This window comes from Thunnus maccoyii, chromosome 21 (genome assembly GCF_910596095.1).
Source record: "Thunnus maccoyii chromosome 21, fThuMac1.1, whole genome shotgun sequence".
Classification (NCBI taxonomy): domain Eukaryota; kingdom Metazoa; phylum Chordata; class Actinopteri; order Scombriformes; family Scombridae; genus Thunnus; species Thunnus maccoyii.
Genome location: NC_056553.1, coordinates 15,158,942 through 15,181,580, shown reverse-complemented (window position 1 = coordinate 15,181,580; position 22,639 = coordinate 15,158,942). Strand labels below are relative to the sequence as shown.

The 22,639-nt window shown below is 39.5% G+C and overlaps 2 protein-coding genes across 4 annotated transcripts; both read right to left on the bottom strand.

Moving 5' to 3' along the window:
- Positions 1–854: 854 nt before the first annotated feature.
- Positions 855–9,990, bottom strand: slc51a (solute carrier family 51 subunit alpha). Its single transcript, XM_042399516.1, has 8 exons — positions 9,729–9,990; positions 5,900–6,051; positions 5,674–5,747; positions 5,215–5,373; positions 3,545–3,656; positions 2,108–2,254; positions 1,764–1,869; positions 855–1,572 (listed from the first exon to the last, which is right to left on the bottom strand). The coding sequence occupies exons 1-8, from the start codon at positions 9,799–9,801 to the stop codon at positions 1,424–1,426; spliced, it is 972 nt and encodes a 323-aa protein (XP_042255450.1). The 5' UTR covers positions 9,802–9,990; the 3' UTR covers positions 855–1,423.
- A 2,751-nt stretch (positions 9,991–12,741) lies between these two features.
- LOC121888419 (palmitoyltransferase ZDHHC20-B-like) lies at positions 12,742–22,105 on the bottom strand. Of its 3 annotated transcripts, none has more exons than XM_042399904.1 (14): positions 21,950–22,105; positions 20,181–20,207; positions 19,696–19,790; positions 19,487–19,607; positions 19,301–19,370; positions 19,166–19,198; positions 18,272–18,392; positions 17,618–17,653; positions 17,253–17,385; positions 16,857–16,983; positions 16,657–16,746; positions 16,427–16,539; positions 16,232–16,319; positions 12,742–16,048 (listed from the first exon to the last, which is right to left on the bottom strand). In XM_042399904.1, the coding sequence occupies exons 1-13, from the start codon at positions 22,065–22,067 to the stop codon at positions 16,276–16,278; spliced, it is 1,128 nt and encodes a 375-aa protein (XP_042255838.1). In that variant the 5' UTR covers positions 22,068–22,105; the 3' UTR covers positions 12,742–16,048; positions 16,232–16,275. The 3 variants fall into 3 exon arrangements, with proteins under 3 accessions (XP_042255838.1, XP_042255837.1, XP_042255839.1); XM_042399903.1 differs by having other exon boundaries at positions 16,272–16,319; positions 21,950–22,104; XM_042399905.1 differs by lacking the exon at positions 17,618–17,653 and having other exon boundaries at positions 16,272–16,319; positions 21,950–22,101.
- Between the last annotated feature and the right edge of the window lie 534 nt (positions 22,106–22,639).

The following is a 22,639-nucleotide window of genomic DNA, read 5'->3' as shown; positions in this document are numbered from 1 at the left end:
CCACAGAGAGTCATAGTGTGTATGAAATTTCATCTGAGGATATTTAAAAAGCTTGTACAGGATAAAAGTGACAGTACAGATCCAGTGGCTATAACGCAGACAGCAAGTGGGAGATAAAAATATAGTTTTATCAGCATTTTTGCAATAATGCCTCACAAGAGGACAAGGAATATAAATAAGCAGTGACAATTTATTTTAAAGGTCCCATAGTTTTTTGTAATTTCCAAGAAAGAAAACTGAAATGAAACCATTAATTCATAGGAAAGTTGTGGGAAAAGACTGTGTCTTTTTGGTATTAATTACAAGGAAAATTAACTTACAGTTATTTATTCCAGTTAATTGCAAGCTAACCCAGACAGTTTTTTAGTCAGTTCACAGCAAGTCAGCTGGACATGCAAACAAAAATGTGTCGACCAGAAAGCCCACAAAATCAACATACAGTACTGTGCAAAAGTTTTAGGCACTTTCGATATCTCAGCACCATGAGAAAGGCATTTGATCTGTTCTAAATTTATTCTGCAGCACTTCAACAACCCCAAACATACAGCCGGAAGTCATTAATAACTATCAGAGGCCTCATCTCAACATCATTCACTCAGTTTGGAATTACATGAAGAGAAAGAAGCAACTGAGACGGTCTAAATCCACAGAGGAACTGTGGAAAGTTCTCCAAGATGCCTGGAACAACTGACCTGCCAAGTAGCTTGATAAAGTGTGTGTAGGTGTACAAGGAGAGCTGGTGCTGTTTTGAAGACAAAGCATGCTCACAGAAAATATGGTTTGATTTAATTTTTTTCTGTTTACTAACCTTTAAAGTTAATTGATAAATAAAAACTATTCATGGCATTATTTTTTAAAGCATTCTCACTTTACTTTTAGCGCCTAAAACCTTTGCACAGTACTGTATATGTAAAATAACAATAAATTGATAATGATAGTTGCTGGGATTTCAAAGGAATTCCTCCATAAATCAACAACTCAACACTAAACCTCAAATATCATCAGAATTTTCTTTTTCTCTGTACTTAGTATCAAACTACATTATTCTTTCCGTGACACTTCCTTGGAAATTAAAGGGGGAATATGGACCTGTAAAATAAAGTGTTACCAAATAAGCCTCTTGCATAAATTTGCATGGTTTCTTTTTTTTGGTAATTGAGAAGAAACAAAGTGGGAAAAAGTCAGTTATTACTGCTTGATCTGGCTGTCCTGTAACAGTTATGGAGAGCTTGCAAATCTGTGGCCCTCAATGAACATCCACAAGATTAATTTACATGTAATTCATATATATATATATATATATATATTTATTTGCTCATATAGTCTCTTAATCAAATGTTGCAGGGAAATAAAAACAACACACACACACACACACACACACACACACACACACACGCACACACACACACACACAGAGTCAGTCTCATGCAGACTCCGGCAACGCGACCATCTTGGTGTTTTCGTTGTCGTCATGTTCTTCTTCAGGTAAAGGCTCATACTGTCGACGATATAGCAGACGTGTTACCAGCGTGATGATGAACATTTCCAGGATCAGAAGCTGCTGACTCATCACTGTGGAGACGCAAAGAGGCAGAGAGTGAAGGTAGTGGACGTGGAAAGCATGTGTCTGCCAAAAACAATCTTTCAAGGGATCATTCCTGGTTTTGTTTCTAAACAAATAAAGGGATGGGTTGAGTCATTGCAGATGGAGCAGATAAACAAACAGACAGAAAAACTGATTGTATGGATGGATGTTGACTCACTGTATCCTCTGGCTGCAGCAGAAAAAGGTGGTGTACAGGCGATAGTTCCATTAAGAGCCAAGATGTTGATGATAGCGGACTGCAGCTGGCTCAAGATCAGGACCAGCTACAAACACACACACACGTAAAGACACTGTTTATCCAGTCAAACTGGAAAATCCTGTAAAAAAAACAACAACTTCATAACGACATGTTTTAAGAATTGGGTGTTTGCTTTCCCTGACTCATATAGAGCAGTGCTGGTTACGGTACATCATGAGGTGCGTTAACTGCTGTTTGCATGTATATACTGTGTGTACAAATGTACAGTTTAATGTATGTTTGAAGCTTCTCCTGTGTCTTACCTGGTACATGGCGTACTTGGGGATGATCTTTAGTGTCCGCAAGGTAACCCTCAGGTGCATGAACGTGATCGCCACGGGCCACAGGGCGATGATTGTCAGGATGCCCACAAATGGGTTGATCCATATAGCAGCTCCGGTAATATTCATCTGAAAAGACAAAAGAGAGCATATGTCTGGGAGAGAGTTTGTACAGAACAAAAAAAGACTAATGAAACACTGCAAAAGAGATATATGAAAAAAATGCCACATTTTTAAAATATGCTAACTATGCCTCTATTGGTTATTGAACTATAAACAAGACACAGTGCTGATGAAAGATAAATAAAGTCACGTATTCTGTACACAGGTTACTTGCTGTCCATTCTAACAGGAGGCTAATCTGACCATCTGCAAGAAGCACAGGATGTCTCCACCTAACCTTGGTTACCATAGGAGACAGCAAGCTTTATCAAGCTTTATCCCTGTCAGCCAAAGTAGACTGAAAACTGTTCTGAAACAGACAGGTGACACATGACCTACTACCTCAGTGATAGAAAATGACCATAGAATGACTCATGAAACACACATATTTCCCCCACATAAGTAACACTAATCATAATAATAAGGCAACAAAGCTCATGTGTAGTGCATACTAATGCACGAGTCATAATGAGTTAGTGCATGAATTAATGCAGGATGTATCATGAATTTCTGTTGCTCACTATTAAGAAAGTCATTATGACTTTAAGTGTTTAGCTGGAATCTGGTTAATTACATAGAAAAGGGCCTTTAAGATTCATGTATTTACATTCTCATATAAAACTGAAGCTGAACAAGCGTCTTTTGTTGTTGGTGAAAGACGTGGAACACAGCACGCAGATCAAAACTGAGTATTACTGTTGTGTCAGGAATCTGTTAACTGTTGGGTCATGCAGCAGCATGTAGATGTTTGCATCAGACTATCAGCTTGTTAAAAAAAAAGTTTTATTTCTCTCTGATAAAAAGGTACCGTTGTGCTTTTAGAGAGGCGGATCACATGCATGGGTCTGAACTATAATCACCTAAACTCAGGGTCTTCATACATCCTGCATTCATTCATTCATTAAAATCAGAACTGGGCGTCATCATGTGAGAGAAAGAGAGAGACAAAGAGATAATTGTGTTTTTAAAATGTGAAAAAATAAAGAGTGGCCGATAATGTGGGAAAAGTATCACAGCAAGATTACAACTGTGATTTTCTTTTGCTCACCCAGAGGAAGTGCAACAAATCAAGTTTTCATTTTCAGATTACATGGAAAGAATAGTAAACATTGGGAGCCGGGGTGGTAGCGGCTCACTAACATGTTTTTCCGAATCGTCATTTAGCAACAGAAGGCTAGGTAAACAAACATCACAAATAAATCAGGGGGACAATAGCGCCTTGAGATGCTGTCTAACATTTCCACGTTATCAACTCACATCAGCCAGGTCGAACTTCCCGTTGGTCCACAGGACAATGGAAAGGATGGTGAAGACAAGCTTTAGGAGAGCAAACTGGAAAGAGCCAAGTTTGAGCAGGAAGAGTGTGCCCCTGCAGTTGGAACAGAGGAAATTTTTTAATGGTGGCTGCTAATGAAACAAAATGGTTTAGCCATTTAACATTTTTTAAAAACTATTAACAATCCGTTGCGGAATTCCCCATTGCTCCTAATTTATCACTGCAGGATGTTCTGAACAATTCAGAGTGTTCTTGATTGTATCTCTGTTGGCTAGATGCATGTCTAGATCTGAAGGTTCTTACGTGTGCAATAATAACATTGATCCTCTGAGGTGCTTTATACGTTTCTGATTCCTGGCAAACAGAAGCCTTTCTCAAGAGAGAAGAGATGATCTTGAAGTTGTTGTTGGGAAACCGGGCAGTGGACCAAAGAAAAAAAAAGCTGAGCTTGTCACAGCTTGATTATCATCATCATCATTTTTACTGTGTACAGCAGGCAAGTTTACACAAAAGGATTTTTGGTGTTACAGAGAGTGAATACGCTTTTAAGACATGTATAGCATTAGAAATAAACACATCTGTTAGTCGTTGCTTCACACCAGCATGATTTTGATCATTTTTGATCATTGCATGTAGCCTAAACAGACTGTATCTGCTTCTGACAGACATACACAACAACCTATGTGTGAAACAAGAGAGTACGGCTGGGAACTTAACTTAAACTGGATAAGTAAACAGTAAATGTGGAGTCAGTGTTCTTTACTCAGCTAGAAGGGGTCATGATGGGCACAATCTGGTACGATACACACTGGGCCCCACCCTGTAAGAGTTGAACGGCCGGGAGTGTGTTTAACCTGCCTTCTGCGAAGCGTACTTCTAGCGTGAGCACGATGTCATATTTCCAGAGGATCCCCGAGTTTATGTAATCTTCAAACAGACCAAAAACTACATCAAAGTTCCCCCGTGTGCTTGCCTGGCCCTTCCAACAACATGTGGTAGTAGTAACCGTCATGGAAGCTGTGCAGGATCTGTACTTCATTAGTATTACAGGATGTTTCAATCACCGCCTCAGTAATAAAGGGATTGATCAACATTAAAGACAACAGAGCATCAAATGTAGGATACAAAACATCCCTTCAGATCCTTTGGGAATCATCTCTGCTCATTGCTGCTTTTAAATAAGAACAGTTGATGCATTGACAACACTTTTTTTTTTAAGCACAGCTGAGGTGTGAGAATCATTTCTTCTTATTTGCTGTTTAATTGAATTGAATTCAAATAAAAAACAAACAAAATTTCAGTCAGCAGCAAAAGAAAAAAGACATGTTTGTTTCTTAGTATTTACTCCACACTACTGTGTAGGATGTGTGTGTTGTTCTAGTTTTATAGCCTCAATGCCCTTGAGACAACAGACTTTTCCTTTTAATCTGATGAAAAAAAACCCTCTTGCCAAAGATAACAGGAGAATCTAAATCCGCATGCCAGAAATACTTGCTGCTGTTATAAAACTAATAAAAAAAAGCTCCTACTGTGTATTCTCTAGAGGCTGTTCACAATGTGCTAATTTCAGCGCTCCAGGCAGTAAAAAAAGAAATTATAAAAGTTTATGAGACAATGATATCAACTGACTATACTTTACTAAAGTGTTTACCGTGTGATGGTCACGTGTGGTAGACAGAGGCAGCAGCAGCAGCACGGCCCAGTGCTGATCTTCAGTTTGTGTTTCGCCGCTCGCCGCAGGAATGCCTCGTCGCCCCCCACCTCCTCCAGCATCATGATCAAGAACTTGAACACCACGACGGCAAAGTAGCTACAGAGACATGGCAATAAGAAGTGAATGTAAGGGATGCAGGAGGAATGAAAGAAGTATTAAGACAGGAAATCAGCACACGGAGGAGAACACAAAGGAATTAAAAGAGATGAGTGATAAAGAAAATGAAATAACTTCCACACGCACATTACACAACAGCATCACTGTTTTCTGTAAAACTTTCAGGGGGTTATGGAGTTCAAATTTCCTCTCTGTGATTTTGCGCTGAGGGGCTGTGTGAGTGAATAAACACAAAGCATGCTAAGAGATGGAAGGTGAGTCAGAGAAAGAGAAACTCACCAGGCTGAGGTCATATCAGTAAACATGGTGGCTCTGGGGATCCACATCCCCAGACAGGACATGGTGCCAATCACCTGAAAAAGAGAGGAGAAAGAGCCGTGTAGAACATTCCTCTCTGTGCATTTTGCTGTGAAATGGCCGAACAATATCAATCTTTCTGCGTAATGTTCACCTTTTTTCTTCAAATGCTCTTTAAAAATCCCTCCCAGAAGCGTGTTAATCTTACCGGCGCAGCTCCATTCACCCAGATGATGACACTCTTCTTATTGGACGGCACTTTCCTATAGATGTAGATACATTCCTCGATGAAGACCAGCATGGACACGGCCGCCATGAAGGTGAGCACTGAGTACAGGATGATGCCAAAGATGTCCAACTCTGGAGGGAGAAGTGGAATTACAGCAAATTAACTATCTCCAAATTTGGGCTGGAACTTAGAGCCCAGCAATGATTTTCTAGAGAGTGAATCTTGATATGATCTTTGATTGCACTACTTTGAGTGTAATGGGTATTTATGTCATTAGAGCCTTTATCAAGCACTGGATGCATAAAATACAGCTAGAAAATAACTAGTAACCTCTAACCAAAGTATAGATTATACCTTAAAAATATATCTAGAATCACAAAGAAAAACTAGACTTGCAAACAGGTATAACAGGAAAATGTGTAGGAAACACTGGAAAACAGCGTGTAATGGCAAGACTATACAACCTCCAAAAATGATTTGATGAAAGGATTCAAGACCCAAAAGTTGTTCTCGAGAAAATGAAGCTCCATCTTTTATTTCTACTTCCTTACAATACGGTACAGTGTTGATGCAGTTTCGCTTTTCATCACTTTGTTTACATAGTTTTTTTTCGACATGACCAAATAAACATGAGTGTGGTTGCCAGTGCCCGCTCCACATTTTATCCAGGACATGTCTGAGCTGGTCTGGCTCCACTTTGTTATAAGTGAAGTTCAAAAGTATCTTGTTATAACTTTCCATTTGAACTCACTCCAAGTGTTCGAATTGTTCCTTAATATGATCTTCAATTGTACTATTAATTTCTCCAATTTCTTTCCAAAATGTATCTAGTATGAGGCTTCCGTAGCCTGAGTTAAGTGGATATCTCCGAAGGTCACTGTCTTTTTAGTACCAAACCATTTTCTGCAGCTGCTCAAGGAAACACTGGGGAAACAAACAAAGAAGGAACTTTCACTTTGGAAGAGATCGACTTGATTTGATTAACTCAGGAGGCTGAAGCCTTATAGCTGATAAACTCTGGAATGCATTTTTGCACAAACTGAGTTCTGTGTGGATTTTGTCCCCCATCACTTATGTATATCGTAAGCGCATTATGAAGGGATCTCTTAATGGTCAGTATGAACAGGAGGAGTGATTACAGCAAGCGGACTCAGTTTTAAATGTTTAGACGAGCACCTGACTGTTGCTTTAAGATATATGAGTGCTCAATTTTGAGGATTAATAAAATCCAGATGCAGACCTGAGTGTAAGTTCTGTTGATCGCCTTAATTGGGTTTCTTCGGGGTAAACAGTGTTAGCAATAAAAAAAAGTGTATTTTGAAGCAAAATAAGTGAAAACAGCAACACAGGAAACCAAATACAGACTGCTGCTGCTGACATGTGCATGCTGAGAAAATTAAACAGACCGTACAGCTACAGCTAGATGATAGATTGGCTTGAGATTTTCTAGCTTAAGTGTTTGTTGGACTGTGGAGTATTTTGTATTTTGATTTTGGCATCATCAGCATAATCTATTTACCAAGTCAGCCTTCACAACAAACAGAATTGACTGTCTATACAGTACCAATTAAAAGTTTAGACACACTTTCTCATTCAAGAGAATGGGAAACTTTGACTGGTACTGTATATATAAATTATGAATGTGCATGTGGGTGGGACTAGAAAGTAGCAGGCAGGCTGTTGTATCCAGGAATGACACTTGAGGCATCAGCAGTCACATATGGTCACTAGTGAATCATTACAACAGATGTTTCAGACAAAAGAAGAGAGGTGATGAAAGCTGCAGCTACATTTGAAATTGAAAAGAGTGCAAGGAAAGGCTGAATAAACACCTTCTAAAGGTTGCCTGTAATTATGAGTCATTGCATTCTGCATCATTTCTTCGCTGGAATACAAAGTCATTAACAGTTATCAATATACAACACAGACAAACAAACAATCCTATTGGAGGACTTCTTTCTGTAGGTGGTCACTATGCCTTCTTGTTGCCTTTGTTTAAATACTGTTTTTCATTTTGTGTTGGTAAAGAGCTTGTAATTGCAATTGATAATTAACACAGAAGACTTTTTGAAAAGTTTCCCAAATTCTGAAAACAATGTTTTATTATTGTTCCTTCATCTGCTTGAACTATTTCTTTCCTCTTGTGTTCTGCTAGTTGATGTTTTGTGCAACCACACATGTGCACAACATACTCAGCTTTTGCAGTAAAGTGGAGACTGAGGATTTTAACTATTCCTTTCTGCTGGCAAAACAGATCCAGATGGCAACTGAGAGACCTCAAAGGTTTCACCATCACAAGTATTGCCCGACCAGTACTGGATTTTTTTCTACATATTGATATTTTAGAGTTCAAGAAATCCAATAAAAGTTCATTACAAATACAATATACATTTTTGTTAACCTACAACTTAACATTTTTCGATAAGAAAACCTTAAAAGTGTCTTTGAAAGAACTGAGTGTGATATTTAACAGTTGAAATATAAACTTTGTTAGAGATCTCCAGAGAACAAACTATGTAAAAGTAACAGCAACAGTATTGTACAATATCTAAACATATCTTTGCCATTTCTGGTCTGCAGTTTCTTGATATTTATCGGCCGACATAAAGACCAATACCAATAAATCTGCAATAAGCTAATATTGGCCTTGCTGATTTATTGGTCAAGCTCTAATCAGAAGGGGATACCATATATTGTAAATATATATTCAGCAAACTATGATCAGTTTGAATTAAAATCAAGGAAAACTGAAAGGATTTCTTCTTAAAAATGCAAGCGCTTTTAAACTGTCACTTGGTGGTTTTACATAAGGTTAAAAAAAACAACTTTGTTTTAAAGAGCACATTTAAAAAAGGTTTAAAAAGACAAAATAATAATAATAATAATTTAAAGTGCAGTAACGAAAAAACAAAAACAATGCCACTATGGCAAGCTCACACATCACCAATATCAACAAAAGATTCATTACCGCACTTTCACACGAACACATGATGACGTCTGCAGTGTTTTATTAAATTAGGATCCACGTAATAAAGAAAGATGGCTTAACTGACTTAAAGTGGATTTTCTCTCTACATCCCTGCAGATTTTGAACTGCACACCCTCTGAGGAGTGTTATGACAAGTGAAAAGCAAAATGAGATGGATAATCCAACATTAGCCAGAGCCCTAAATGTGAAATTACAGTACCAACACCCCAGTGAAATGGATTAATGGATTAATTGTTTTCAACCCAGAAGTGAGCTGAGTCTGAACATGCAACTTTTCTGTAATTTGACTGTGGTTTTATGAGTATAATAGACTGAATCTTGCGTAATATTTACTCTATATGTCAGTGCTTTTAAAACTGGGGTCATTGGTCCCAGGAAAGCCCTTGAGGAGGGTCCTATGAGGGTCAATGACCAACGGTTCCCAGGAGGAAAAGGGAATATTTTACATGTATTTACAGAAAGTCTGGAAATTGTGCTCTAATGTAGTATTGTATGTTCCTGAGGATGTAAAGGAGTCATAACTATGCCCAAGAAGCAGGAGGACCACTGGATGGTGCGCACGGGAGACCACCATCCTACATCTTCCCAGCAGCTCACAAAGTGGAGCCCAGGGACTTCTAGGAATGCATCAAAACCCAACGAGGACAAAAGCTCTACAGTTCAGCAGCCAAGTGCATAATATTACACCTACTGATATTTTCTAGTGCATAAACTTCCATCAGACCATAACAGTCGTGTAATCTCGTCAGTTAGGGGTGTTTGGGGGGAAGCGCCCTGTCCTGTAAACTTCTCCCTGGTACCAAAGCGGTCTATACTCACTGAGGATGATGTCGATGGCGAGAGGAGGTTTGTCACTGCAGCTCGGATCAATGGTTCGGTTGGATTCATTCATGTTGGCTGCTGTCGGCGGATTTTTCACGAGTACAACTTTTAGTAGTCTCTCAGTCCTGCTTTCATCCGCAGACGCTCCGTGCGTAAAGCCTGGATTGTCTCCTCTCCAAAGAGCGTCCTTAAACTCTTCACAGAGAGAAATCTGCCTCCGGGACACCCCAAAACACTTGTTGTAATCTTTGGACCCGCCTTCTCCTCTCTGTCATAGGACGCACGGTCCTCTGTGCCAAATCACAGCGTCCCGAGTAATTGACGCAAAAACGTGGTTTGTGGGCAGACCTGGCATTTTTTTTTAATTGAAAGAAATGTTTTAAACAATGACAATTTCACAACTTTTGGTAATATATCATGCAGTTAAAATAAATCACTCAGCTTGTTTTGCAACTTGGTTTTGAAGTTATTTTGGGGTATATTATGGTATGGTATCTGTGGTGTGGCTTTCTGCTAGTTTGGAGAATGTGCAGTGGTTTTTGTGATTTATACCACAACGTGGAGCCAAACCATGGAATTTGCAGGATTAACTTCTTTGGAATCAGCCCACTCATGTTCTTATATGTCATCATCTCTGTGTCAGCTTGACACTCGAGTTTCTCATAAAAAATGATAAGCCTTTCTGGTTGGAATCAGAGGTGACTGAGTCAAATGGGTTCTTCTGATCACAGCAGAGATACAGAACTCTCTCTTCTCAGATGACTAACTAGGATTAATTTTTGAAAGTTACTGGAAATACTCCAGTAACATTGAGAATAGGATTCTGGATGGAAGAGGGGTAACAAACAGGGGTATGTGTGTGTGTGTGTGTGTGTGTGTGGGATGGAAGGGGGATTTCTTATAGGACTGCTGCAGTCTGAAGCCAGTGGACAACACAGGAGGCGCTCACATGCCACCCTGTTTCCATAGAAACATGTGCATGTCATGTGAGGCATTTGCTGCAAATCTTTTTGCGCCCTTGGCTCCATTTGAATAATTTTCCACAACACTGAGAGAAGCCTGAATAGGGATCCAAAACATCACTGAAGTAAAGGTAGTGATATACAGAAAAGCAATGGTGCCCACAGTGCCGTTCACTAGGCCTTTTTGTCTCCCATGAGAACTTGCCTTAACTAGCTTTGACATTAGTGACTTGTCTTTGTTTTGCTTCTGAACATCATTTTGGCTCCCATTTACCTCAAATCCTAATTTTATTGTTCATCAAAACTGCCTGTCCATTCAAGCAAACCTTGCTCTGAGATTAAATCTCTTCATCCCTGAACTGCATGTGCAGACACATTTAAGGAATGATTAATATGACTGAAGGGTATAAAAACAGGGATGCGTGCTCACATCCAGCCAGGAAACTATAACACACCCTCTGTGGAGGATGAGAAGTCCTCAGATCCTGTCACTCAGTGTTCACATTGCACTCACCTTTGTTACAAATTGCACAGGGTGACAAATCTCTCTTTCACATTATATGATGACTGAATCAAGTCTCAGCAACTTTATTTCGTGCTTACTCTGACTGCGTCAAGGCACACCTTAGCTTATGTATCTACTGCAGGGGTGGCAGACTCACCCAATATGATTTGTCGCAACTGGCTGACTCTTGAGGTTATGAAATTGACAGAAAGTTTCAAGAATCTACAGAGAAATCTTCTGCCACAACAGAAGACATGAGGTAAAATTCATCATGAAAGGAATCCATATCTTGTCTCTGTAATATCATACAGCTTAGTTTTTTTTTTTTTTATGGTGAGTTTGGACACATCCCTCGTTAAAAATAACGAAACAGAAACTAACTGTGAAGGTGATGATATCTTGGGAAAATCTCAGCAGAGAATGAACTCTGATAAAAGTTCATTTGGATATAGCTTCAAAGTCAAAAAAACAACTTCAAACATTGTCACCTGAGTGCATCATCCATTTGATGCTCTGAATTTGTGTCAAGGGCCACTAGGCTTTGTTTGTAGACACTGATGTTACTGTCCGAAATCAGTTTAATGGTGGTTTTCCTCTTAATGGATAAACCATCCAAAGGTCTTCAGTGAAACTGCGGCTGCTTTGGCCTTGCGCAGGTTAGGCTTGTTTGTTTTTGTAACAAACCACTGATTACTCTCCCTCAAAATCTGACACTTAGGTCATTACCTTGGGAGCTGACGGCTCACATGTGCACAGGACGCATTGACTGCATTAGTGATTTTTCTCAGTCTATTATATTTCCACAACTTGGCCTCTACATCACAGAGTATACGCCGAGTCATGCTGTTCTCACCTTGGCCAGTGTGCTGTACAGACCTGCAGAGTAAATGTAATACATCAGTGCTCTGACTTGTGTCTGTTCTGTCTCCATATGCCTAAATCATGATTTACAAACAGCCACTGAAAGAAAATGTAAGTGAAGCATGACGTATTCAAGTGGACGAGCAGAACAGTGAATTTATAATCTTTGCACAAATTACCTCATGTGCAGAGGTCAAAGACCTGGGTGTTAGGCAGATAGCAAAGGTCAAAGTTCAGCTGGGTTCCTGAACCTCATTCCACAAAGATTTTCGACTTCAGTCAAATACCACAGGCATAAAGCAATTTGCCTGTTTTAGCTTTGTGTCCAAACTTATTCAAAAGCACTTTTTGAGACAATGTGTGTAGAAACCAAAGCAAGGCTAAACACAGCTACGCATAAAGTAGAAATGATGTCATTGCATCTTTGTGTAATTTCTGCCAATCATGTTTCACTCCAGGAAGTTACATGCTGATACAGATTAGCTTCTACACACAAACTAACTCTTCATCTTATTCTTTTGTAATGCAGAGTGACAGTTCTGCTGTACAAGAATTTATATTTGATTTAAGCAACCTTGAAGAAGAAAAAAAACAAACATCTGCTCAACACATGTAAAAAGTGAAGTGTAAATCTTGAATTACACAAAACTGACACAAGAGCGAGGTTAGACTGGAGGTTTTTAAAAAAAAACATTTATTGTTATTTTTTTTTTACGTTAATTGTGTAGAGGCGTGTACTTCATTCACAAAATAGGAACAGTAAAATTAATCAGACAAGAAAAATATATATGTAGTCTTTTTCTTACATTATCAATATATATATATATATACACACACATTGTAAAATAGGACATTGTAACAAAAAACAAACCAAAAGGTAGCAATAAGCAAGTTATGATAGGCTACATCTGCATTGTGAAAACAGATGTAAAATATTCTGTAAGTCTTTAAAAAAAGAAAGAAATTAGACAATTTTTCAGATCCTTCCTCCGTTTTCACTGTAGTTTTTATGGCTTCATTTATAAAGTTGAGACAGACCAGAGTAAAGCAAATTGAGAACATGATACACCTAGCTATACTTCTATATTTGAAAAACCCCCAATGTCTGTTTTAACACCATAATCCCTGTCATCATGGTAAAACATGTTTACAGTGGTTAGGTGCCATGCTTTTGAGCATTAGTCAGACGTTATGTGTGTACACACATGTAAAAAATATCATGGCTGCACAGAAGCATTTCTCCCAAGACGACAATATTACAAAAAAAACACTCAGTTAAGCATTACAAAATACACACGCGCACTTTAGTCTCGAGGCCAAACAGCCCAGAGAGAGAGAGAGAGAGAGAGAATAGAGGCAATTTATAAAACAAGACAGGTCCAATGTTTCAGAATCAGTGGCCAGAAGTAATGAGCAGAACGAGCCAGGCTCCTTATAGATGGTATAGAATATATATCTTTTTTTTTTTCATTTTATTAAATGTTGAAATGTGAGGTTTAGAAAAGATCTGACAGTAATTTCATCTGTTGCTTTGAGATCAAACCACAGTGTGACTCTGACGCTGAGCCCATCATGAGCTTACTCCATACATTAACAAATATCCTCCAATCACTGGTTTGTACAGAGTAATTATAAATACACTTGGGCTCAAAAAGGTTAAACATGATCGGAAGGATAAAACGTAAACGCAAAAGTCCGCTTCATCGTTACACCGAAACGTCCTCACTGTCCCGTCTGTGTACATTCAGCACAACTGTGACAACGATTACTGAGAAATACACCGTACAACAACACCACTACTCACTCTGTACAATAGAAACAGCTGTAAACTTGTACATCACCAGAGTCGTCTGGGATATAGTTTAATAAGAGACTCATCCAGCAACAGTCGCAGGGATGTGATCAGAGAGACATCAGGATTTTTTTGTGGAATTAGGTCCGTCTCCCTCCAATGTGAGTCAGAAAGTTGCATATCACTAACAAAATTCATAGGAGATTATGTAACTCATTCCTGAACTGGTCATATTTGGTTGGTTATAATCACGAATAATTGTTTCTCTGGTGCATTCAGAATTGTTCAGACACTTCGTCAGACCCTCTGAGTCACTATCATATCCCAAATGTTCAGCACGGACATAAGACAATTCACTTAAGGCTCCTTTAACAGTTGGAGGTCACAACACTGAGCCGATTTCCAAACACATACATGTATAGCGTAGACAAGGTGAGCAGAAGCTGAATTCAACACCTCTATTTTTAAATTTTTTTTAAAATTTTTTTACTTTTTTTTTTTTTTTTAAACTGAAGATCAGTTGGGTTCAATTCACTTTCTTTTCAAATGAATTATGGTTTTTGGAGTTATTACAGGAAAATAATGCATATTAATTACTTGTTATGAAAAATATTTAATTCTGAAGAAAACCGCACCTGCAAATCAGACTGAAAGTGAATTGAGCCCTGAGCCGGAAAACTCTGCATCTCAATGAGGGCAGATGACAGGAGCCTTGTCGCCACCTGCTGGACCAGCACTGGCATCTCAAGGACATCGTGACCCACTACAGGCAGGAAGGACAGATAAACCTTGTATAAAATATTGCGCCTGAACGACTGGTAAATATAATTTGGTTATGATGACATTGGCCAGTGAGGTTAAGATAAAGCTAGGATGTTGTAAACACTTCAGGTTCAGAGGTCAGAGCTCCTGACAGGTCAGCCCTTATTTGGCAATGAATGTTGGTGACTTTAGTAAAAGGTTGAAGCGCTGAGCTGTAGGAAAAAAAACAACAACAACAAAAAAACAGGCTGTAGACACTGGGCTGATGGAAATACTAAGAATAATCACTGATCAGGTAGTGAAGGATACTGCATATTGCACTGTGTGAAATGCATCTCCCAGGTCAAACTGTCAGAATATAAGCAGCATGTTTTAACACAAGTTGGCCACAAAAACACATAAAGCTGATTATTTTAGTTTGTTAGCTGTTTTAAAAAAAACCCTGCCACTTCAACTGTTACATATATTCACACACACACGCACGCACGCTCGCACACACACACGCACACTACACCACACCATAAATCACATGATCCTCCAATATCCATTATACCTGGGATGCTTTTTGGACATGATAAAAAGCAGCACCTTGTTTGATGGACATTGATAATCTACAAAGTGCAAATGCGCCACCTTGTGCTCTGATATCCAAAATGCCATCCAAACCCCAAGCTACAGTCTTCCCTGTTTTGCACTGGTTCAGTCCACTGAGCCATGCAATAGAGTCCTCTGCAATACAGCCTGGGTGTATTCAAAAAAAAAAGAAAAAGAAAAAAAAAGGTGCAGGCCGTACATGCGCTCCGACATGATGTTAAAAAACAAAAAAACAAACAAAAATAAGGCCATCTCCGCGGGATGTACTGCTTGCCTTTCTATAAAACCACGAGAGAGAAATGTTCAAAGACAAACGTACTGCTCCAGCTTGTGCCCCTGCTCTTCACTGCAGCTTTGTGCCTATCCTAATGAGTCCTGGTGCACCCAGGAAGCTTTTGGCACAAATAAAAGTTTACTCATTAAAAAAAAACACCAAAAGTAGCTCCTATTCCCTCCAAGATGCTTGGATGTTGTCCTTCATTTTTAATAAATGCTCTGGTTGTGAGAAAAAGAAAAAAAAAAAAAAGTATACAGTTGAATGTGCGACTGTTAGCTTGTGTCTGAGTGTGAGTGTGTGTGTGTGTGTGTTGGTGTGAGAGGGAACAAGCTTGTGTGACATGTCCTATAGGGGCATGTGTGAGATTTGCTAATGACACTGCATGCGAAAAATGCCAATGCCGTAGATGCGTTGCTGTACGGTGACGGGCAAAAGGAATGCATTTCCATAGTTACTCTGAATGGATCTGTGGGGATGGGGTTGCACTGGGAGACTGTTTCCATGGTGACGAACTAAACTGTTGCGTTGCTTAAGGCATCATATTAGATGACTGAGGAGTTTCTCCTGTGACAGGGAAGAAAAGAGAGCAAACAAAACAAAGATAATTAGGTAAATTACTGGTGATTACACTGCTGCTTCCAATTTTCTCTAAATAAGTGTTCATAATTGACATAATTATGCAACGCGACACATCCAGGTGAAAAATCTGACATGTGCACGCAAAAGTATGACTGCTAAATGGCATACACGGATCATCAGGTCAGAATTGGGCTTCGCTTTTGTTCACCTGGTTAAGACTCGCTCTCCATGGAGATTGTAATGGTTTCACTTCCAGCTGTGAAGACAGAACAGAAAATGCAGTAAGGTGACAGATGCCAGACAGCGAGTGGTTAATGTTAATTCTGTCTATGAAATATTGATATCATCCCTGGTGGAGCTCACCTGATTTGAGGGTGTTATTAGCCGGATGGTCTCCGATGTTGTTGGCACGCTGGTCGTTGCTCAGGAGGTGGTTCTGTGACTCGCTGAGCGGGCTCGCTGGGACGTCGGCAGCACTGGTGCACAACAAATAAAAAAAAGAATGAACTGTGTGTCATTGCCCCTTCCCAAACATGAATCTTTTTTAGAGCCTCATGTCAAATAATATGGCTTTTATTGTATTGATTGATCACCTTTTATTGGGCTCTGGATTCAGGGTCACTGTGGCCTGCTCTGGGTCAACATTGACCAGCCGTGTCGGGAACGTCAGACCATCTCCCTGACTGTAGTAAACAAGAGACAAAGTCAATAAGTAGCAGGGATCCAGTATTGTTGACACCATTATAAGAGCCTGTCAATCTACTCTGTTCGATTCTAAGTTTGTCTCTTTTACCTGGTGAAGACAGGCAGCAGCCAGTACTTCTCTTGGTCTCCAAACACCTGAGTGATATTCTTACGGAAACCCAGAGAGAAGCCGTTCTTATCGGAGCCTGTCCTGAAGACCGGCGCTCTGAATGCCTCTGAGAAAGCGAGAAGAATGGAGAGACAGGATGGACAGAGAGAGAGAGAGATGATTAAACAAACATCAATGAAGAGAAAAGAAAAGGGTTGGACTGAAAATAAGAATCTGAGAGTGTAGATGAGAAGGAATTATTCTCAGATCCAGTAAAAATATATATTCAATGATTTACTAACTTTGAGTTATCATCATTTGCAAGTACACAAAAAAATGGGTTCATGTTTTTGACAGAAATTACAAAAAAACTTGTTGAATGTGTGTGTGTGTTACCTATAGTGGACCTGTTCTTCCCTACAAGCCACAGGTGGTAGCTGAAAAGGGACAGAATACTGATGCAGAACATGGCCGCCACAAAAAATAGAAACAAGACATGGAATTTGGCATGATTGTCTGGCAGCTCGTTCTGGGAAGAGGAGAGAGAGAAAGAGGGAGAGAAAGAGAGAGAGAGAGAGAGAAATCAATAACAAATTCATACTCATTTATGGAAAGAGAGAAAAAGAAAGACAAAAACGGAGCGATAGAGAGAAATAAGAAGAGTGTCATGTGAACAGCACTGCATGCACATCACGACGAAAACCATGGCAACGATGGTGAGGCACTGCAACACCAAAGGCTTTGGAGGGTGGCTGGGTTACCTTTGGGCAGTTCTCTGCCGATTTCCTCCGGCAAAGCTTTAGTACAAACAGAAACAAGACTGGTTAGCAACACCAGGAGAGAACAAGCAGGTGGGGAGGGGAGCGGGGACTATAAAAAAAACAAAAAAAAAAAAAATCAGGAGGCAAATATGAGTCAAGGCCAAGTTAGGGGGAAAAAAAATGAAAGGAAGAGAGTGGGTGAATGCACAACGTGTGCCCAGAATGGAAGAAACAAAGGGATGAAAGAGGAAGATGAGAGGAAACTGAAGTGGAGTGGAGAAAGGAGAGAAAATACACACACACAAAAAAAAGAGAGAGGAGGTGTTTGCGGCCGCATGAGTGGCGTGACTGATGATTCTGATAGTGGAGAGGGAGATCAGAGAACAATGAATCAGTGTGCGAGAACTGGGGATAACAAAAGGGGAAACAGAGAGGGGAGGGGAGGGGGGGGGGGGGTTCAGTGGGTGAAGGGTGAGAGAGGACAGAGAAAACAGAGGAGAGCTCAGCACCATGCACAGCCAACTCAGAGGATGCTCGCCGAGGCCTGCATCCTCTCTACAACCACACAGACACACACTCTCATCCACTACTACACTGAGTGGAAGTGAGCAGACTATGTAGCCGGGACCACCACATCTGCGTGTCGTTACTCACTGTCCAGAACTTTATGAAATATTGCAGCACGGTGGCCGCAATGAACAAACAGTAGACCAGTGAGTAGGCCAGGAAGAGGATGAAAAACTTGTAGTTGGAGAATCCCACACAGTTGTTCACCCTGAAGACACACGAAAACAGAAAGGTCAGATTTGACATCATTACCTCTGAGTAGAAACCTTATCAACATGAACTTTAAAAAGCTGGAGGCTTTGTTTGAATATTAAGGTTATACCAAGTTGATAGTTTGCTTTCTTTGGCTCCAAAGTGAATTATGTTGCTTTCTTTTTCCTCACTGGGAAACTGGACACTCGCTTTTGGCAAACTTTACTTAACATGAGTAATTGTGCATATTTTGTGGATTATTTTCAGCTGATGATTCAGTGCGCTAGCCAGTAGTGTTGCATGGTATACCAATACTAGAGAGGTATCGCAAAACCCTGCCGTTAAAACCGGACTATACCCCATTTTATTAGTACTGGTACTAAGAGTGACATTGTTTTAATCAGAGTGCAGCAATCTGTTCCACTCCTTGCAGGCATAGTGGGCATGTCAACAGTTTTTTATTTCTTTTCTCTCATATGCATGCTGCAGCTTTCATGGTGACATAATGAGAGGCATGGCTGCATGTAATTTTGCTATTGTGACAACACTACTAGCCAGTATGTTCATCATAATGAAGAGGTTTGGCTCACTTATGTGTAAGGTAAGAACAGATGAAAATAGCTAAATGAGCATCACTTCAGAAAGAAGCTTTTAAGTGTGAAGAACTGCTGTCTATCAGAAACAGAAGGACCTGCTACAAATATGCTTGGTATCATGTGTGACCCATCCTAACTCAGCGGAGTAAAAGCAAGAGTAAGGTGTGAGTTGTGTTTATCAGGTCTTACATACCAGGGACAATGGTGGTCCATCTTTAGCACGCACCTGCCATACACAGCAAGAGATAGAGAAGACAGGTTAAACATGACAGAAAATATTTCCATTATTTGAGAGAGACATAAAATATAAAAAAGAAGACCTTCTTACATGTCACATGCAGAGCAGTGATGACACCGGTCTGGCTTGATAACTTGACAGCGGTCACAGTAACGGATTGCTGCAGCGTGTTAACAAAATAGTATCTCATTCTTAGGTAGTCCAAACAGGCAGAATGATGGACAAATGCACACACACACACTCAAAAATTCACATTTGGGGGACACACAGACGTACCTCCAGCTCCTGTGCGAGTGTACAGAGGCAGACTGGTGGCGGCTCTCCACAGGATTTCTTGCTGGGACTCTGGCCTCTCTTCCTTCTCATAACGCTCCTTCTCAGCCTTGGGCAGGCAGAACTGGAGTACAAAAAGGAAAGTTTAAAAAGAAATGTGTACATCAAGTTGACGTTTAGGAGATAAGCGTTGGATAATTGGGTTACTGTACCTCTTTGGAGGGGCTGGCGGGCTTGGTGAAGATGGTCTTCCAGTAAGACCATACAAACATGATGAAAGAGAGGTGGAAGAAGATCAGGTAGACAACTGGAGGGAAAAACGAAGCAAAACGTCAAAACCAACAGCACAGTTTGATATGAACACTGACATAAAATACAAGCAAACTACCATTAAAAATTGATTTAAGAAACTGCGGCTGTCACTTAGGATATGCGTACTCTGAAGAAACCCTGCACATCTACATATTTAATTAATGAGAGAGGAAAGCTAATGCTGAGCGCTGTACTGCAAGTAGACTGACCTCAGCACTTTGACAGAGCAAGAGTATGCCAACCTTTTTTTTTTTTTTTTTTTATTAGCTAAGTCTACAGAGCACATTTCACTGGAGCAAAGAGAGATTATCCTTATAAGTAGCAAACTGGCTCATTTCACTAAACTTCCCTTCATACTGTATCAAATTAAAATGGTTTCACTTACTCTGCTCTCCTATACTGGGGATGGTGACTGCAAGAGACAAAACAGAGAAAAGAGAAATGTTAAATAATGAAGAAAAACTGTCACTAGTGACACTAGTGAGCATCATGTCATTCATCCATTACTGTATTTGACAGAAAATATACTTTTTTACTTTTTTATGCATTTGTTCAGGAAATTTAAAACAGCAGCTGTTCCAGAGCTTTCAACTGCATCACGGGATCTTCCTCAGCAGATGGAGTTTGCCCAGTTGTCGCAGAATTTCCATTTTTCTGATCACTATAAGGGAATTTTGTCCATCTTTTCAAGAGATTGTTTTAGGGCTGTGACTAATGATTACGTTTTATCTATAAAAGGTCAGAAAACAGCTGAAAAAATGTCTGTTATAATTCCTTTGAGCCAATGGTGACGTCTTCAGATGTCTTGCTTTGTCCGATCACAAATCTGAAGATATTGAGTTTACTGTCATGCATGACACAGCACACATGAATAAGCCATTAATTGATGAATTGCTGCAGTTCGATTGTTTTGTCTATCGTTTACAAGAATCAGCATTCAGTCTCGAATTTTTGGGCCAATACCGGCAAAAAAGAAGTGGTCAGAAAAAAGGAACTCTCTCTGTTTAGTGCAATGTGTGGTGAAGCGTATTGGTCAACTTCTGTTTCTGAGGTCAAGAATCAACTTTCAGTCTAAATGTTAATCTATTTTCTCTTTTTCCCCCCCCTGGTGATACACATGATGCTTTCAGCTCTTTGGACATCTAAAAATCCTTCAGATGAAACAAATGGAGAAAGAAAAAAAAAAAACTTTTTGGTTGAGCTACTCATGACTAGAGCTGCAACGATGAGTCAATTAATCTGTTAGTTGTCAGCTATCAAATTAAGTCTTTTTTTTTTTTTTTTTAAGAAAAAATGTCCAAATTCTCTGATTCCAGTTTGTCAAAATGTGAAAATTTTCTGGTTTCTTTAGTCTTGACATGTAGACTGAATAATTTTGGGTTGTGGACAGTTGGTTGGGACAAAACAAGACATCTGAAGACGTCATCTTGGGCTTTGGGAAACAGTGATTTACATTTTTCACCATTTTCTAACATTTTATAGACCAAACAACTTATCGATTAGTTGAGAAAATAATCGACAGATTAATCAATAATGGAAATCGTTGTTAGTTGCAGCTCTTCTAATGATTCACATACACACAGAGGCCATATAATCAGAAAGGGAGGGGGATCAGAAATAGATGTTGGCTAATTTTAAAGGGTTAACACGCCCAAAAAGTTGGGTTTAGTCTTTTTGAATGGGGTCTGTTGACACCAAATTTCATCATCTGGGGGGAAAACTGTGATCACAAGTTCAGAAATCCCTGAAATACACACGTTGTGCAAAGAATTCACAATAAAATCAAAATTTGTGCCTCAATTTTTAGCTAGAATGCTACATTATCACTCAGTTTAGGGAGCATTTATCTGGTTAACCGGCTAAATGCCGTTTAGTTAGCGTTTTCATTTTCTCCATCCAGATTCCATTCAGCTCGACACAAAAAGACACAGCGACAGTGAAAGTTTTCTTTAGTCCAAAACACATCTCTGGTTAAAAATAAGGCGACCCAAAGCGATAATTAGCTGTATCTAGATTTGGACCAACAACCATTGTTGAGCTGCAGTCCGTTTACTTCCTGCTGCCCAACAACAGCTGTGTGTTTGTGTGGACAGCGCAGTGAAAACACCGGCTGTCAAAAAAAGGCTTTAAAGAGACGGCAGGACTTCCACTTACATATACAAAGCTCCACCACATAAGCGTAATACGACCAGCAGACGACCAGCGCGATGAAAATCACAGGTATCCATGCTAAACCCCGTTGACAGCATCTCAGTACGTGTGTGGGCGCCATCTTTCTCCCTCTGCTGGGGGAAAGGGAGTGTCCACCTGTGACGTCACTCGAGCCAAAATGAGACTGGAGGTGGCCCCAGATTTTTCTCCTAATTCTCTCATTAAATAACTCAGTTTATTAAACAATAAAACGCGATGAGCCATTGAAACATTATGGAACTTTTCTTCCCGAACCCTCTGACTGAATATATTTTGTGTGTATGTGTTCTCCTGTTTTTGTTTGTTTTTTAAAATTTTATTTTTTGTAACTAAGTTCTTCATATGAATTTATGTTGTTTAAATCTGATTTGTAGGTGCTGCTACTGTTTTACCTGAATGTTTGTATATTATCCTTTTATTAATAAAAAAAATAGATGGTGACAGATTTTAATTTTGAAGATTTTGTGGAAAATATCTATATATATTGAAAGAGAAGTGCTCTGACAAAAATATTAGGAACACACTTATTTGTGTTACTGTCCCATCATCTAGATGTTTTTTGGTCTTCTTTATGGGAGAAAGTGTGGAACATTTGTGATAAATACTGTATCAATAACAAGTTTAAGGAAGTGTCTGTTAAGATACTGCATAGAA

What these genes read in the sequence shown, in the direction of transcription:
- slc51a (XM_042399516.1), bottom strand. Translation starts at nt 9,801, where the DNA reads ATGAATGAATCCAACCGAACCATTGATCCGAGCTGCAGTGACAAACCT. An exon ending in GGGTGAATGGAGCTGCGCCG is followed by an intron (nt 5,748 to 5,899) that starts GTAAGATTAACA and finishes TCTCTTTTTCAG; the next exon opens with GTGATTGGCACCATGTCCTG. An exon ending in CCACACGTGACCATCACACG is followed by an intron (nt 3,657 to 5,214) that starts GTAAACACTTTA and finishes TTCCAACTGCAG; the next exon opens with GGGCACACTCTTCCTGCTCA.
- LOC121888419 (XM_042399904.1), bottom strand. Translation starts at nt 22,067, where the DNA reads ATGGCGCCCACACACGTACTGAGATGCTGTCAACGGGGTTTAGCATGG. An exon ending in TGTGGTGGAGCTTTGTATAT is followed by an intron (nt 20,208 to 21,949) that starts GTAAGTGGAAGT and finishes TGTCTCTTGCAG; the next exon opens with TCACCATCCCCAGTATAGGA. An exon ending in CACTCGCACAGGAGCTGGAG is followed by an intron (nt 19,371 to 19,486) that starts GTACGTCTGTGT and finishes AACACGCTGCAG; the next exon opens with CAATCCGTTACTGTGACCGC.